General features: G+C 38.6%; 1 protein-coding gene and 1 long non-coding RNA gene across 3 annotated transcripts in view; one reads left to right on the top strand and one right to left on the bottom strand.

Moving 5' to 3' along the window:
- Nucleotides 1–18,097, top strand: part of LOC119877642 — a 67,883-nt gene that overhangs the window by 27,757 nt on the left and 22,029 nt on the right. The window lies entirely within an intron of this gene.
- Nucleotides 1–18,097, bottom strand: part of GUCY2C (guanylate cyclase 2C) — a 73,207-nt gene that overhangs the window by 27,506 nt on the left and 27,604 nt on the right. For both annotated transcript variants that reach the window (XM_038576870.1, XM_038576869.1), the window contains exons 10-15: nt 17,214–17,325; nt 9,837–9,918; nt 6,580–6,685; nt 3,404–3,466; nt 2,765–2,836; nt 2,200–2,304 (exon numbers count right to left, since the gene is read on the bottom strand). In XM_038576870.1, the coding sequence (XP_038432798.1) occupies nt 2,200–2,304; nt 2,765–2,836; nt 3,404–3,466; nt 6,580–6,685; nt 9,837–9,918; nt 17,214–17,325 (540 nt within the window). The remainder of the gene's footprint in view (nt 1–2,199; nt 2,305–2,764; nt 2,837–3,403; nt 3,467–6,579; nt 6,686–9,836; nt 9,919–17,213; nt 17,326–18,097) is intronic.

Here is an 18,097-nt window from a genome sequence, read left to right on the forward strand (position 1 = left end):
TATTTTTGTATCCTTTAGGTAAATACCTAGTACTGCAATCGATGGATCATAGGGTAGTTTTATTTTTAACTTTTTGAGGAACTTTCATACTGTTTTCCAGAGTGGCTGCCTCAGTTTGCATTCCCACCAATAGTGTAAGAGGATTCCCCTTTCCCTGTATCCTTGCCAGCCCCTGTTGTTTTTTCTGTCGTTCATTTTAACCATTCTGACTGGTGTGAGGTGATAGCTCATTATAGGTTTTTTAAAAAGATTTTATTTATTTATTCATGAGAGACATGAGAGAGTCAGAGACATAGGCAGAGGGAGAAATCAGCTCCCTGAAGAGAGCCTGATGGGGTACTCGACCTCAGGATCCTGGGATCACAACCCAAGCCCAAGGCAGATGCTCAACCACTGAGCCACCCAGTTTTTAACCCATTTTTTAGCTGGATTATTTGCTTTTGGGTGTTGAGGTTTCTACGTTCTTCATAGATTTTGGATACTAGCCCTTTATCTGATATGTCATTTGCAAATATCTTCTCCTATTCTGTAGGTTGCCTTTCAGTTTTGCTCCTTGTTTCCTTCACTGTGCTGAAACTTTTTATTTTGATGAAGTCCCAATAGTTTACTTTTGTTTTTGTTTCCCTTGCCCCTGGAGATGTGTCTATTAAGAATTTGTTGGGGCCAATGTCAAAGCTTTTATGTTTTATATTAAAAAAGCCTCATGAATGCATTTTAAAATCCTATCTTTTTAATAATAATTAAACTTTATAAGTTTCCTTTCCTTCGGCCATAGTTATTCTTCTAAATTTTGCATTGAATACTTAGATTATTTTTTAATTGAAAATAACATTTAGGGCTATTATTTTTTTCCTTGAGGATAGATTTGAGTGTATGCTATATATTTTGAAAGCTACTATTCTCTTTTTTTTTTTTTAATTTATTTATTCATTTGAGACCCAGAGAGAGAGAGAGAGAGAGAGAGGCAGAGACACAGGCAGAGGGAGAAGCAGGCTCCATGCACCGGAAGCCCGACGTGGGATTCGATCCCGGGTCTCCAGGATCGCGCCCTGGGCCAAAGGCAGGCGCCAAACCGCTGCGCCACCCAGGGATCCCTATTCTCTTTTTTAAATTGAAACTTATTTAAAAAAATTCTAAGAAGTTAATTTAAATTTTTTATTATTTTAAAATTTTATTGTATTATGAATATTTGGACTTCTTTGAAATTGCTGCTGCCCCCAATCTTAGTACTTTGGCTTTGTTAGAGGAAGGGCATTGAGGTTATTTTTAAGGAAATTAAGGAACTAGGTCCTAAAGTAGCCCAAAGGCAGTGACCATACATTCATTTTTCTTGGATCCAGTTGTAAATTATATCTGTTGTTCCAATATAATTGTTATAGTATCCCTTTCCTTCTCAAAGTATCCTGATAAATTATATGGTCACTCTACCCAAAGGTATGTAAAAGGTGAAAAGCTCTCAAAACATATGCCCAGAAAGTGCTCAAGGTGAGGTGCAAATATTTCAATGCTGTTCAATGCAAGTATCCTGGATTCCTTCCTGCTCCTGCTCATTTCCCCCATTCTAGTCCTGTTTCTGCTTGAAACAGACTTTCTTTCTTGTATGTAAATGGTTCTTATATATACCTGCCCTTCTGAACTACCCATTGATTTGATATTCCTAGCTTAAAGCTTTGTTCTTTCCAAGAACTTGGCTCAGCCCTGTCTTACTTTCTCTTTCTGCTTCGAACTTGCTCAACCAAAATGCCTGACCGCATCTGGCAACTCTTCGGCCATCCTCAATTTCTCCCAAAAGAGAAAAGGGTAAGAATTTAAAATGTAGCAGAACCAGGACTCATGGACAACTCTCTAATGCTTATTTGGTGCTATCATAATGACGATTATTCTCTTAATACTAAAGTAAGTATGCAAATAAAATGAAATGAAATTAGAGGTAATCACTCACTTTTCCACTTCTGTTCTCTGGTTTTTCAATTCTATACTTTGACTTCCTGACTGTTTTTGGCTTTTTTTTTTTTCTTTTTGTAGAGATGTAATAAGACTGACAAAATCTAAGTGATCTAGTTGGTAAGCATATGGATCCACAAATTTTTCCGGATAATTCTCTGATCTTTTACTGGATAAACACTTAAAATTTCTACTAAGTATTTTTTTCCCATACGGTGGCCAGTTAGGACATTGGAAATGATCATGTTTCCTTACCCGGAGGGATCCTCTCTCGCAGTATTCGATCACCCCAAAGATCATGGTATCAAGCTTCACTGTGCCGTAGAACTTGGTTAAGTTGTAATAGTCAATCTGAAGCAACTAAGAAAACATGTTTATTTATAAAGCAAGTCAGGCAGAAAGAAGTGCCACAGTAAAAATTAATACGCTCATAAAACATGTCATGCTTTAGGTCTTGGGGAAGATGTATTGTTCTTGATACATTGAAATGTCAGTACATTTCTTACTGACATTACATCTTCCTTGACAGTTTTTCTTTTATCAGCAAGGAGACTGGAAAATGAACCTTTGACTGCACTCAAATAATATCAGGGTCATTTTCAAGGATATGCTAAGAGATTTCTGATTTGTTCTAACATCACTCTTCAACCCCCGTTTGTAGAATTCTCAACAAACAGAAGTATAGTCACCCACTTCTTGGTCTGAGGGCTTTTTTTGTCTCCATCCCCAATAAAATATGGCTCCACTAGGGACTTCAGTGCTGAGGGAAAATGGAGTGAAGCTATTTCTCATGTAAGGATTTCAAGTAAGAGACACATACCTTGTTCAATTCTATCTTCTGTTTCTCGGTGAAATTCCCATCATTGTGCTTGAGATCCTTTAGAATCACTCGCTGCAAAGATCATTTGAATTAAGGAGAGAATGCTGTAGCATGACCACTTATATGCATATTATAAATTATTTAATTTGTTGTGTGTCTATCTTCCTTGTATACTGTAAAGTTCTCAAGAAGAGTGAAACTATTTTATTTTTATTGGTATTTATACCCTGGGTACCTAGTGCCTGGCATAGGCTCAGGTTTGAATGTTTCTTGAAAAATGACTAAATGAAAAGGGAAGGCCCAGGGAGGAAAGAAGATACAAAACCCCCATACGGGATTGTCGTATTCCCACTGCAGTGAGCCACAATATAATACTTGGGTAGTTTGGACTGTTCCAAATTATTTTATTTCTCCTTTTCCTTCCTATCCTCTACCCCTCTTACAAATTCTATTTGTCCTTCAATTGTCCAGGATTGTGAGTTTTATAACCCTCTGTCCATCCCTGTGAAAAGTTCCAAGAACAGCCCCAGGTCAGCCCGCACCATTGTACTGTCAACATCAAGAGCCAGGGCCACGATGAGCAGAAGGCTTGTAACATGGCCCGAATGAGAGTTCAAAGAGGCAGAGGAGACAAGTCACCTTTTTGTCGTATTTGCATTGTCGGAGTCTCTGAATTGTATCTCGTCTCTTGTCGTCATCGATCTGGCACAAGAAAAGGCTAATTATTAGAGAAAGTTCCTATTGAGTCCCATCTACTGCCGAACGCAGAGACGCTCTGCCAGGTGGGTTATATCTGTTGGCTCACAGCATGCTGGGCAGGCTCCTGGCTAACCTGTGACAATTGGTTTGTATTTCCCCACCACTACTCACCTTCTCTCTCCACCAGGGTCTTCTTTCCAGATTTCTAACCTCTCATGCTTACCTCTGGGTCTTCCTCCCTCTTCCTCCCTTCCTATGGCCTAAATCAGCCAGGCATGTCTTTTGCCTCCTTCTCTCCTGGCCCATTTGCTGGAAATCATTGTAGCTAGAGACAGGTGTTCCAAGGGAAATCCTGTTATGCTCTAGAGCTGCAAGCTCGCCCCTCAGGATCTGATTAGCAATGCAAGTGAAGACACTGGGTGGGGTTTCTAAGGGGGCAGCCCCACTAGCTCTGGGTTCAGCTTAGAGTTGCCAGATCATCTGATTTGTCAAAAGAAGCTGGTAATATGGATTTTCCTATGCCATTCCAAAATGTTTATATTTGGCAATTAATTTTAAAAGATGTTAAATATTGAATGAAACACAACACACTCGCACATACATACACATACACATCCCTGCAGGCTACATATGGCTCTTGGTCTGCCAGGGTTATGGTCTCAAGGCAGAAAAAAGATTGAGAACTATTGTATCTTTTAATTTGGTTCTGATAAAAACCTGTGATGTATTATAATATTGGTTAAAACTTACCTCATAGGACCTTTTGAAATGTGAGCAAAATAAACTATATCGAATTCCAAGCATGATGCCTGGCACTATGTGGATTAATAAATGTCAGGTGTCTTCTATCCCTCTTCTCATTTTACAAATGGGCTACATACAGATTAAATGACATTAAGTGTCACATACAGGCATGCCAAAATCTGAGCTTGTTGCCTTGTCTCTCTTTTTACTGAGCCCTCAATCAGGTCATTAAACATTTGAACCTCAGGACTTTATCTGGGAAATTCTGACTGACAGACATACTGGGCATCAAATGCATAAAGTTTGTGAAATTTTCTCACAAATTTAAGTGTTTTATCCTCAAAAGAGTTATCTGCATCTTCATCATCTTTTTCATCTGTTACTCATCCCTCTGACCTTCCTGATTTCTCTTCTTGTCTGGTTGCTTTGGTCTTCTGCCCCTTTCTGTTCTAGTATGGGGATCTACTCTTTCTCATCCTGTCCCTTGGGCTTGCTTCCTTATCTCTCTGCCTTCAGCTCCTATCTGAGACTTGAACTACTTGTTGTCTGGTGGTGCAGCATCTCCCCCTCTGGCTGGTGCAGCATCTCCCTCTCTGGCTGACCGTGGCTAACCTCCTTGCTTTCTTCCTGCTCCATTGGAGTACTGAAGACCTCTCCTTATACCCAGTTCCTGCCACTGTTTCCCAGACTCCTTGAAACTCAGAGTGACTGTGACTCCCCATGCCCCAAATCACCTCTACAGCCCCTCCTTTAAGCCTATTGTCCCAAAGACTTACTTCTTAGCCAGGTGAGTGGCTAATCTGATGAAATAATGTGTAAACAGCCTATATTATCTGTTGAAGGATGGATAGGTTACATTTCTAGGGATATTTACATTTCAAGAAAGCAGAGACACACTATTTTAGGCTTCATCAAAAAGAATGAATATGAAATGTGGGATTTGAGGTAGTAGAGGAGGTTTGTGAGGAGCGGAGGCATGGCTGGATGTGTGTAGAGGTGAGCCACATGGGAACCCGTCCTGGTGTCATACCAGAGGTGGAGGAGAACTCACTCCTTCTAGAGATGAGCGAAGGAGTCCTCTCTCCTTCCTGGGGTACTGCCAATTAGTCATTTAGGTCCAAACATTCTTCCTTAGGAAGTCCAATAGTCTTATGGTCATTTGCACCTTTCTGTGAATTACTAGAAGATGGATTTTATCCTGACACTTGTCTGAAATAGAGTGGTCTTTGCAAATAGCAGTTTTATGTGTGAGATTCCCAGTTAAACAGGAGGGTCATTTAGAGCAGGAGCATTACTGGAGGCAAAGGAGACCTAGCCCTAGTACAGGGTGAGGGGATCCTAGCTCTTAGAGTGCGACATGCAGGAATTGGGTGGAGTCGTGAGAGCTGGTAGGGTGGCTCTAACGACAAACCTGACCCAGGCTGCAATTTTACTTTTGCTGATTTTAGGCAGGGAGGCATCTCTAGTCACACTAGCCTATTCACTTGGCCCTAGGCTGAGGAACCCCAATAATCCCTTCATGTGGAGGTTCTGGGTCTCCCTCTTCTATTAGTGTTTCTTTGGTATAAAAACTCTTAAGAATATAGTGAGTGCTAGGTTTTAGGATCCTAGACTTCATAGTTAGACAGACTAGGTTCAAACTGGCCATGTTCCTGAAGTTCTAGTCTCTGTTACCTCACAGAGCTAGGGGTAAGATGGAATGGGTCAATGCATCGGGCACATGAGAAGTGCTCAGTAAGTATCAGCTCTTCTTATTTGCAGTAATCCTACTCATAAGCTGTGCATGACCCTGCACTGTTCCCTAACCCCACATCCTTTGGTTTCCTCATCAGTAAAATTATGATAAAGTTTAACTCATGAGTTCCTTGTGAGGAGCACTGCAGATTAGATGATTTGGCTCCTGAAGGGGAGTGATTATTACTGGCTGCCGTTATATGTCCTGGCTAAGGGAGAATGCATGCAAATGTCAGCAGAGGCTTCTTTCTTCAGAAATGAGCAAGACAAGCCATACATCCTTAGGATGGGCAGAGTCGTAGCCAAGGCTTAGGTAAGCTTAAATGCTCCACACATTTATACACCGCTTTCATGACAAATGCACACCATATGCATTTCCCTTCTGGGTCAGAGGCAAAGAATGAGTAACGCACCAAATCTCAGCCTCCATTGGAGTGTTCATTGATCAACTAGCTGACATTTAGGGCACTGGAGGATCAATGGAAAGATGGGAAGCAGAGAATTAGAAAATGTCTGTCTTAGACTCTCAAGCAAATGATCCCTGCTCTGCCCATTTCTTAACCATGCTACCTGTCTTGTCAAATACCTGGAAAGTTGCATCAGCTCTAGCATTCTTCAACAGGTGACGTTTGCCTTACCTTCAGGCTAATGTGGTTGGTCTCATTGGTCTCCAGAGGAAAGATATTTTCAGGAGGAATGTGGGACCATTTTTTCTGACGAAGTTCATATTCTTTTTTATATTTTCTGTGAAAGGAATAGAACCAGTCAATACATTTTCATTAACACTCATGTCATTTAGCTTCTGAACACTGAGAGAAATTTAGAACCCTGATATTTTCAGGTAGGTATGTGGTGAGAGATGTTAGCCCAATGGTGTGACTCCATGTTTTCCAGACTGATGAATGCTGACCATTAGGTCAGCTTTAAGGATTTCTGATGGTTGTTTCCTTTCTTTCTCTTCTTTCTTCCATGTTTTCCAGACTGGTGAATGCTGACCATTAGGTCAGCTTTAAGGATTTCTGATGGTTGTTTCCTTTCTTTCTCTTCTTTCTTTCTTTCCATGTCATTTTTTTCAGGTTCTTCACTAAGGCAGCCCTTCACTATTATAAAGAATTTCAACTGATGACATGGAAAGAGTAAGGAAAAAACAGACAATTTAAAACGGATAGTTTTGAAAAGAAAATATATTAAATTTTAAGCCACCAGAGAATATACTAGATTCCTAAACAAGCCAGTTCTACTTATACATTTGTGGCTTTAAGAAATATGTATATAAAGAAAATAGAAAAGCACAGAGAAAATGCAACATGGTATTTTGGCATTCAAAATGTCAATTTTTTTGTGTTTCCTCCAGATAGTACAGATAAAGCAGAATTCTTGGGTTACAGGAAACACTTAAAAATTTACAGGTACTACCAAGCTCTTCCCAAAATGGTTATACCACTTAAACCTCCCCAACATGAAAATTCTCATTTCTTCCATACTTAACATTTGGTATTATTAAACTTTTTTTTTTATCATTATGATGTATGTGAAATCGTGTTTAGTTATTGTTTTGTGTTTCTTCTTTTTATTACAGAGAGATCCAATATCTTTTCAAATACTTTCAAGCTATTTTATAGAATATATAGTTATATATTCATTCATAGTTTTGCCGATACGTCATAATTTATATGAGTTCCTTTTATATTCTGTAAAACAGATCTTTTGTCCTTTTGAGTTGCAAATACTCTCTTCTAGTTCATTGCTTATTTTAACTTTGTTGTATAGAACATTTCATTTTTGTTATGGCCACATTTATTTAGTTTCTTCTATGACTTATTTTTTTATATTAACTGAGAAGTATATTCCTACTTGAGATAATAAAGTCCTTTTCTACTAATTTCTTCTAAGTTTTGAAGTTTGAATTTCACATTTAAGTCTTTATTCCATTTGTTGTCCATATAGAATGAACTCTATATTTATGTATGATTTCAGGTAGGATTTTAATTTCATTTTTTCCATGCTGCAAGCCTAGTGTGCCACCATCATTTCCCAATTGACTTGTAAATGTCACCTCTAGCATATTTCAAATTCTCATGCTTGCTGTATCTAGTTCTAGAATCTGAATGTTTCCATTGACCTATTTTTTCTTGAGTTTATCTTTGCTTGTGGTTATTTGACAAACTTCTTAGGTCATTTGTGATGCCTTTCTTAATGTCGTCTAAGCAGAAATGACTGTTTTTCTTCCTATGCTTGCATCTAACTCTGACTATTCCTGTATTAAATAAAATATCATATTATTTTTTAGATTTATTTGTTTATTTATTTATCATAGACAGAGAGAGAGAGAGAGAGAGAGAGAGAGGCAGAGACACAGGAGGAGGGAGAAGCAGGCTCCATACCCGGAGCCCAACGCAGGACTCGATCCCGGGACTCCAGGATCACACTCCGGGCCAAAGGCAGGTGCCAAACCGCTGAGCCACCCAGGGATCCCTAAAATATCATATTATTGACCAATGATTATGATCCTAAAACCAGGGGCAAAGAAGGCCTGTAGCCTTATAGGCTTTCCTCTCTGCCTTCCAAAAGACTCTTGGGACACAACAGAGGCAAGTGCCATTCAAAATGAATCATATTGAATCACAAGATACCATAAATCACTCACTACTTTTCTTGTGTAGGCAGTTGTAATAGAAAGCTATAACAATAACATCTGTCTACCAGGTTTCCTTGCAGACACACTGTCGCTCTGGCCATTGAGAAGCCTGTCTCTGCCTGTCTCTACCTGTTATGGTCTCTTACCTTGTGATTTCACCCTATCTTAAGGTGGACTTGGTTTCTGAAGGACAACAGCCACATCTGTGTCCTTGCTGTTGACTGGCTTTATTCTCCTCAAATTTTGGTTTCTGGTTACCTTCAACTAAATGGCTATCATACACTGTATATGTGTACATATAGCTCAAATTTGGGGTAACAAAGAGTCACAGGAGTCAAGTTCTGCCTTCAGACTGAACAGAACAATCTACTTCTTTCCTGTAGAAACCTTTAACTGACATACAACAAACTGGACTCTCTCATGAGAAAGGAAAGTGCTATACAGATCAAAGTGTGTGATACAAAGGGATACAAAAATTGTTGTCTGGTTCAGTTAGGAAATGAGGGTGATCCTGACAATATAATAGAATGTCAGGTTGTATGTGTTTAACATACACAGATTAGGGTAGTATGGTATTCTCTCATTCATTTATATATTCAACAAATATTTCTGAGTATAGACATATAGTTATGTCTCTAACATTGTACTGGGCACTTTATCTGTCCAAACTGAGTAGAACAACCATGAAACTGATGGTCAGAAGACTTGAGTGCTAGTTTTGTCCATACAACTACCTGGTGATGTGACTTCAGACAAGCCATTTGGTTTTCTGGGTCTCTTTCCCCATGCTAAAATGGGAGGTTTGAAGTAGATGATTTCTAAAGACTTTTCCAGCCTGAACACTCTATAACATAGAGACTTTGAAATTTCCTAGAAAATACCAATAAAACAGAAGAATAGCTGTTTCTACCTGTAGGATGCCTATTATATGGTACTCACTATATACACTTTATTTCAAGTTCTCAGGACAGTTTGGAAGAGGATACTGAAATTAAGCAGCATGTAATAATACACTAAAACCACACAACTAGTCAGTCACAGAACTGAGATAGATATGAGCTCAGTTGTTTCCAATTGGTCCACTCAATACTATTCTGCCCTTGATGTAGTATTTGATGCAGAATGCCATCATGATCTTAGATCTATCTAAAGTACTTCTTGTGAATGTACATTATCATTGATAACATCAGACTTCTCCTTCTCCCCTCCCTGCTCTCTGGATGATGAGCACAGCAAGACAAAGGTGGTGGTAGGTACCTCAGCACCAGAAGAGCAATGAGCAGAAGAAGAACCACAGCTCCTGTGAGGGTGAAGACTGCAATCAACAGGATTTGAGGGCCTGTGGCAGAACAGACAGTGAAAAATGCATTAGTAAGGATCTTTGAAAAGAAGATAAAACATTTCAGAGATTCTAGTTGTATAATCTAATTTGAAGAAGGGAAAAGGAGAGACCTTTTGAAAACATTTATCTTTTATTAATCTCTTCATTGGTAATATAGGTCCAGTATCTGTGGTCTCTGAAGAAAACTGCCTGGAATGTGCCAGGGGAAGTGGTTTAATTTCAGCTATAGTCTGCATGCTACATTTCTTATGGGAATCACCAAATGCTACAAGAACCTAAGTACATAAATAATTTTGGTGGGAAACCCATCTGATGTCCTTGAAACCAATATAACTAAGGATAATTCACAGAGGAAGAAAGAGCCAACTATTAAAAAAAAAGATTTAAGTAATTTATTTATTTGAGAGAGAGAGATCGAGAGAGAAAGAAAGAAAATGCAAGTGGAGGGAGGGAGAAAGATGAGCAGACTCCACTTGCTGAGCGTGGAGCCGGTCGCAGGGCTCGGCCTCACAACCCTGAGATCATGACCTGAGCCCAAAGCAAGAGTTGGTCAATCAACCAACTAAGCCACTCAGGTGCCCCAGAGTCAACTATTTTTTAATACCAAGCACAAATCCGAGGAAAAGTCAGTCGCTGTGGAATATTAAATGATGGTGTTGCCTGATGGTCTTTTCCAAGTGCTGCCAGGTCATTGAGGGAAGTCAATGAAAGATGTAAGTGATTTTATTTATTAAAGTACAAGTATGTAGGTGGATTTGGAAAGATGGAGGGATTTAAGGGACTCGCAGAGGGGTAACTGGAATTCAGGAAAATGTAGATCAGCCTAAGGAAGCATTGAAACAGAAACTGAATATGCAGAGGAACAAACCTAGCCTGAGAAGGACAACCACAATCATAAAACTGTACAAGAAAGTCATGGTTTGTATATGCCACAATGGATTCCTATTAGAATAGGAAGTTGGTGAGTTCAGGAATGAACCTGGAATGCATTCTAAGCAATAGAGTGCTATTTCACTTTTGTAAATAATAATGATGAAAATGTTTATTAATTTACAACTTAGAGAATAACTTGTGGGTAAATAACACAGGGCTTCATATGGCTACCAAATAAATATTATCAGCTATGAAAAATTAAAGAAAAATGAAGGAGAATCTGGGAGGTAGAAATGAGGTGGTAGGAAGGATAGAGACAGTAACATATTCATCTTACCTAGCTGGGAAGCAAAGAGCTTATTGTTTTGTTTTAAGATTTTAAAGAGAAAGAGAGAGAGAGAATGAGTCAGAGGTGGCAAGGTGCAGAGGAAGAGGGAGAAACAGACTCTCTGCTTAGCAGAGAGCCCAACGTAGGGCTCGATCCCAGGACCCGGAGATCATGACCTGAACCGGAAACATACACTTAACCAATTGAGCCACCCAGGTGCCCCAGGAAATTTCCAATGTAGTTGGTAGAACAATACTAGAAACTTATGCATGTTAATTAAAATTACAAAAGCACCCAATAAATGTATTGACAAAAAGATAGGACTATATTGAGAAAAGGCTAGAAAAAAGTAGGGCTGGTGAAGATGAACTAAATCTTCTTTCAATACAAGAAATAAACAGATAACATCCAAAACTTATAAATCAAGAAATATATGGATATTATTTAGAAATATGCAGCAAACTAAAGGCAGAGTGACTGAGAGATCAGAACTGACAGAGACAGGACCAGGCACACTCACGTTCCATTATGAATATTTTTACTATTGGATTTTAAAATTATATGTATGAATTCCCTTCACGAAAAATGTCTCCAGGCTTTCTATAGGGGATGACTGTGAGCAATTTATGCTTTGCTAACATAGGACTTTGCCTCTGTTTGTTATCTTGTTTTCTTCTATGGGGAAACTGGTAACAGTGAAAATGTGAGCTCTAGATTTCTCTTCTCATCAGGGCAGAAATAGATTAGTACTTGGGTTTGCATGGACATATCCAAATGTGTGAATCCTGTTTATTACTGTGAACATCACTCCTATCACCCCACCACCCTTGCCATTACCATCACTCTCAAAGTCGATATGAGAAATACAATTCTGTTTATTGACTCTACTCATCAGTGTACTGGAATTATTTTTTTTTTTTTTTTTGTATATTTTTTATTGGAGTTTGATTTGCCAACATATAGTGTAACACCCAGTGCTCATCCTGTCAAGTGCCCCGCTCAGTGCCCGTCACCCAGTCACCCCATGCCCCCGCCCATCTCCCCTTCCACTACTCCTTGTTCATTTCCCAGAGTTAGGTGTCTCTCATGTTCTGTCTCCCTCACTGATATTTCCCACTCATTTTCTCTCCTTTCTCCTTTAATCTTTCACTATTTTTTATATTCCCCGTATGAATGAGACCATATAATGTTTGTCCTTCTCTGACTGACTTATTTCACTCAGCCTAATACCCTCTAGTTCCATCCATGTTGAAGCAAATGGTGGGTATTCATCATTTCTAATGGCTGAGGAATATTCCATTGTATACATAGACCACATCACAGATCAGTGTACTGGAATTAAACATCCCTTAGATTAGAGCATGAACTGGAGGGATTAGGGAACCTTCTGGCTGCTGGGTCCTCCCGCATCTCAATTCCTATCTGCCCCCCCCAGCATGCACATCTCACTGCACTAAGTATATTTATGATATTTAAATATACTGTATACTATTTAAGTATAGCAGTTGTTAATTCAACATACTTTTTGGTTTTGCTTGAGTTAATCAAGTCACAATATTACATTGGTTCAAAGGTTAAGCTTCTGCTGCCTTCTGGTGGCTGCTGTGGTTATACATACTACTTATTAGATTTGTAGTGGTGGTAGAATGAGTTCATATCATATAATAGTTGGAAAAAATCTTGGAATCAGTTAACAAATCTCCTGATTTGAAGAAGGAAGAAACTCACACTCAGAGAAGTAAATTGACTAAAGTTAACACAGTGTGGATTAGTGCTGAGTAGAAACGGATTTAGAGTTATCTCATATTTTCCTTCCTTCCTTCCTTCCTTCCTTCCTTCCTTCCTTCCTTCCTTCCTTCCTTCCTTCCTTCCTTCCTTCCTTGGCACTGTGTTGGGCAGATGTGAATAAAGAATAGACCCAAACCCACAATGAGATACCACCTCATACAAGTCAGAATGACTAAAATTAACAAGTCAGGAAACAACAAACGTTGGGAAGGATGCCTCTGTTGGTGGAAATGCAAGCTGGTACAGCCACTCTGGAAAACAGTGGAGGTTCCTCAAGAAGTTAAAAATAAAGTTACCCTACAACCCAGCAATTACATTACTAGGTGTTTACCCCAAAGATACAAATGTAGTGAGCTGAAGGAGCACCTGCACCCCAATGTTTATAGCAGCAATGTCCTCAATAACCAAACTGTGGAGAGAGCCCAGATGTCCATCAACAGATGAATGGATAAAGGAGATGTGGTATATAGATGAATATTCCTCAGCCATCATAAAGGATGAAATCTTACGATTTACATCGACATAGATGGAACTGGAGGGTATTATGCTAAGGGAAATAAGTGCATCAGGGAAAGATAATTATCATATGGTTTCACTCATGTGGAACATAGGAAACAGCACAGAGGGATCATAGGGGAAGGGAGGGAAAACTGAAATGGAAGACATCAGAGAGACAAACCATGAGAGACTCTTTATTTTATTTTATTTTTATTTTTTGAGAGACTCTTAACTATAGGAAACCAACTGAGGGTTGCTGGAGGGGAGGTGGGGGGGGGAGATGGGATAAATGGATGATGGGCATTAACACATAAGATGTGTTATATGCAACTGATGAATTACTGAACTCTATATCTGAAACTAATTACGTACTCTGTTGACTAAGTGAATTTAAATTAAAAAAAGAATAGATTTGGGGATCCCTGGCGGCTCAGCAGTTTAGCGCCTGCCTTCGGCCCAGGGCATGATCCTGGGGTCCTGGGATCGAATCCCACATCAGGCTCCCCTCAGGGACCGTGCTTCTCCCTCTGCCTATGTCTCTGCCCCTCTCTGTGTGAATCTCATGATTAAATAAATAAAATCTTAATATGATATAAATTCTATGCTAGAAGTCTGGTGGGACGTAGGCAAGATCAGTAGCCTTTTGGGATGTTAAGAAAAATGAAATCCAAGTTAAATGTTGAAGATGAGTGGGTGTTTACCAGTCATATGGGGGAGTGATACATTTTCATCAGAGGTAGTATCATCACTAAGGACACGGGGGCATGAATTTGCAAGACCCTCCCTCTTTCTTTTTTAAGGAAGTGGGTGGAAATTGAAGGAATGGGGAAGGGATTTCAGGTAAGAAGAAAGATAAGGCTGGAGAGGTAGGAAGATCATAGGCATTTTGTACTATAATAAGTCATTTGGGGGGATGCCTGGGTGGCTCAGGAGGTTGAGCATTTGCCTTTGGCTCAGAGCATGATCCTGGGATCCTGGGATCGAGTCCCACATCAGGCTCCCTGCTCCCTCTCTAATGAATAAATAAATTAAATAAAAAATAAGTGATTTGGATGTTACTGGAGTAAAGTGGAACTGCCAAGTGAGTGTTAGGAATAGTGTAATATAACTGGATCCATGTTTTCATTCTGGTGACAATGTTGGTTGGACTGGAGGTGAACAGCAGGCCTGAAGCAGGAAGTCAGGTGGATGTTATTGTAACCCAGGAGGCAGATGATGATGGTGTGGATAAAAGCAGAAACAAATGTGCATTGTCCATTGCTGTGTCCCAGGTGCTTAGAACACTGCCTAAAATTCAGTAAATCTTTGTAGAATGAATGGACAGTGATGATGGTATCTCCAGATGAAACATTCTGTTACTTAGAGGGCAATTGTGTCCCCAGATAAAAGACCATATGAATATCTTATTTGTATGCTATCTGAAAAATTGAGTTAATTTATAAAGGTTACAATTAAGTGTAGTAACAGTTGAAGGACGCCTGGGTGGCTCAGCCATTGGGTGTCTGCCTTCAGCTCAGGTTGTGATCCTGGGGTCCAGGATCGAGTTCCACATCAGGCTCCCCTCAGGGACCCTGCTTCTCCCTCTGCCTATGTCTCTGCTTCTCTCTGTGTGTCTCTCATGATTAAATAAGTAAAATCTTAAAAAAATACATGTAGTAACAGTTGAGTAATGAAAAGCTCTGGCTAACTGAATTCTCTGATTAAATGAGGATGAAGTGAAGTTGCTCGGAATGATAACAACGTCCCTGTAATATGAATAATATAATATAAATATTTAATGTGATCTCTTTTGGGTAAATAATGAGAGCTCTCTCAAAAATTACTTTTTGAGAAGTTGAGCATTTTACAAAGCACAGTACTCTTATTGCATAAAAATAACTAAAAACTCTTAAAGAAATATATTAAAGACGCAAAGTAACATTGTCACTAAGCGCTATAATTAAGGGAAAAGAAAAAAATGTAATTCAAAAAGTTACAAAAAAAAGTAGAGAGTTACAGAAATACATGAGAAAACAGGTATATTTCAAAAGTAAATTTGGTTTAAACCTAGAAAACTTGCAGATGGTTCTAGAGATAATCTTTAAAAAGCTTGCTAATGAAAAGAAATCAAATTTAAAAAGCAATAATAGCAGTAAATCTGAAATCAGTTCAAGATTTCTTATTGTTTAGAAGAATGGGAACTTCACTTCCCACTTCCCTCTCTGCTTTAGTCACCTGCCTGATGGTTATTGAGTAAAAACACAGGGATCATTTTTTATTTTTTTTAAGATTTATTTATTTATTCATGAGAGACACACAGAAAGAGGCAGAGACATTAGACAGAGGGAGAAGCAGGCTCCTCACAGGGAGCCCGATATGGGATTCGATCCTGGGATCGGGGTCACACCCTGAGCCAAAGGCAGACGCTCAACCGCTAAGCCACCCAGGCGTCCCCCCACTTTTTTTTTTAAAGATGGGATAATTTTTAAACCATATTTGACCTATGGAATGTAAGTGGACTGAAAGCATAGTAGGAGCTTTAATATAAGCAAGTACATCAAACCAGAACTTTTTAAGTCATATCAACCTCAGTTTTTGGTGATAGAAGTGCAAGGAAAGAAATATTTCTAGTTTATATTTTAATATTTAAAAATGGTAAATTAATACAGAGTCATTATGGAAAAAATTAAGAAAAAATATAAAATAGCAACAAAACAAAACCCCAATTAAACAAAAAAACCCACTAAAATAAAATTAATACAGAGTCATTATGGAAAAAATTAAGAAAAAATATAAAATAGCAACAAAACAAAACCCCAATTAAACAAAAAAACCCACTCCTACTATCATTACTCAGAGGCAGCTACCACTGTTAACATTTTAGCATATTTCTTTACAATCTATTTCTAATATTGTTTTACAAAGTTAGAATCTCATTAAATAAAAAAGCTGTTTATTTTCCTCTTAATTTACCTCATGAGTTTTCCTACATCATTTAAGATTCTTTGTAAATAATTATTTTAATTGGCTTATGATCCTCCATTTAGGGATTATATCATCATTTGCTAAATAATTTTATTAATGTCACTTCCACTTTTTTTGCATCTTTGGGCATAAATATTTGTTCAAATTTAAACTTTTTTCTCTAGATATAGATTAATAATGTGGAATAACTTACTATTCATTGTTGTAAGCCTTGGCTAAGCCAGATTGTCTTGAGACCTTGTTGCTCAGGAGATACTTGGCTGGCCCTGTCCAGTGATGGCCAATGCTATATGGTTGCATCAGAAGTTGCATGAGTGAAGGCCTGGTCATGTTAGGGCTTTCCATAACATGATAGGACTTCATTGTAAGTAGGTGAGTAGCCATCATATAACCCAAGTATGTATCCTATGAGGAAATGGAGGAGACTTTTGACTCACTAATAACTGATGGCTGATGGCATCTTGTGTTCCTTGCTGAAATATGCATATTTTGAATTTATTGCAATAAAATGGAATACATGGCATTAAGAATACATCTCTCTATGTTCATGTTGCCAATTGTCAAACCTAGTTTTCTATAGGATAGTTTTTCTCAGTGGTCAGGTAAGACACATATTAAAGATAGGTATAGCTAAATTAGAATAGAGGTATCTTCAGCATTTAATCAGAACTGTAATATCGTTCACTGGGCAGGGAAGTAAAGTCCACATTTTACAACCTGGCAAATTCAGGCAACAAACAAAACAAATGAAAACACAGGCTAATTGCATAAACCACAGAATGTACTTATCTTACCTGAAAAGCAACTTCAGGGAAACAAAATTCACTAAAGGACATCTTACCCTGGCCTGGAATATCATTAGGGAGTTTGTGGTTCATCCAGATGAATGTGGGTCTCTTATCCACTCTGGTAGTCTTATTTATATGGGTGTCATAGGTCAAGAGAACCTTGTACTGTGTCAGGGCATGAAAAAGAAGAAGGATGAAAAGAAAAAGACATTTTAGAATGACTTCTGATGAAATTGTCCTGCTCAATGACATTTGAATTTCATAGTAACAATTCTCAGTGAAACAAGGTAATATTTAGCAGCCAGGAGCTTACTAGTTAGTCTTCATTTATTGGTTCACAGCCTGAAAGTAGACTTAAGCCCCAGGTGGGTCAATTATTTTTGTTTCTTTATGATCATACACTATTTTATGATCATACCAGTAACTCCTACCCAAATAGTGCATAGTACATTTTTCATACTGAGGAGCAATTATGAGGCTGATGTAGGATCTTACCACATATATTTGCTTCTCTCCAAGAGCACCATTCCAAGTACAAATAATTTAGAGAGGAGTATAATTATCTTTGTAGTTACTGTAATAATTTGAGCACTGATGAAACTTTTTAAAAGGTATTCCTATGAAAATTATGTGAAATATATCATTATATTAAAGGTTTATATAGTAACTGAAAACTGTGGAGTACTTTTCTGAGGTACTGTCTCCAAATTTCTGGTTTAACTTCCTCAATCTGAAATCCTTCCTCTAGATTTCCACATTTTCCATTACAGATATCTTTGAGAAAGTGAATCAATATATATACACTAAATACATGAGGCACCTGGGTAACTCAGTGATTGAGCATCTGCCCTTGGCTCAGGGTGTGATGCCCAGTCAGGGGATCAAGTCCCGCATCAGGCTCCCTGTGAGGAGCCTGCTTCTCTCTCTATGTTTCTGC

This window comes from Canis lupus, chromosome 27 (assembly GCF_011100685.1).
Source record: "Canis lupus familiaris isolate Mischka breed German Shepherd chromosome 27, alternate assembly UU_Cfam_GSD_1.0, whole genome shotgun sequence".
Lineage (NCBI taxonomy): Eukaryota > Metazoa > Chordata > Mammalia > Carnivora > Canidae > Canis > Canis lupus.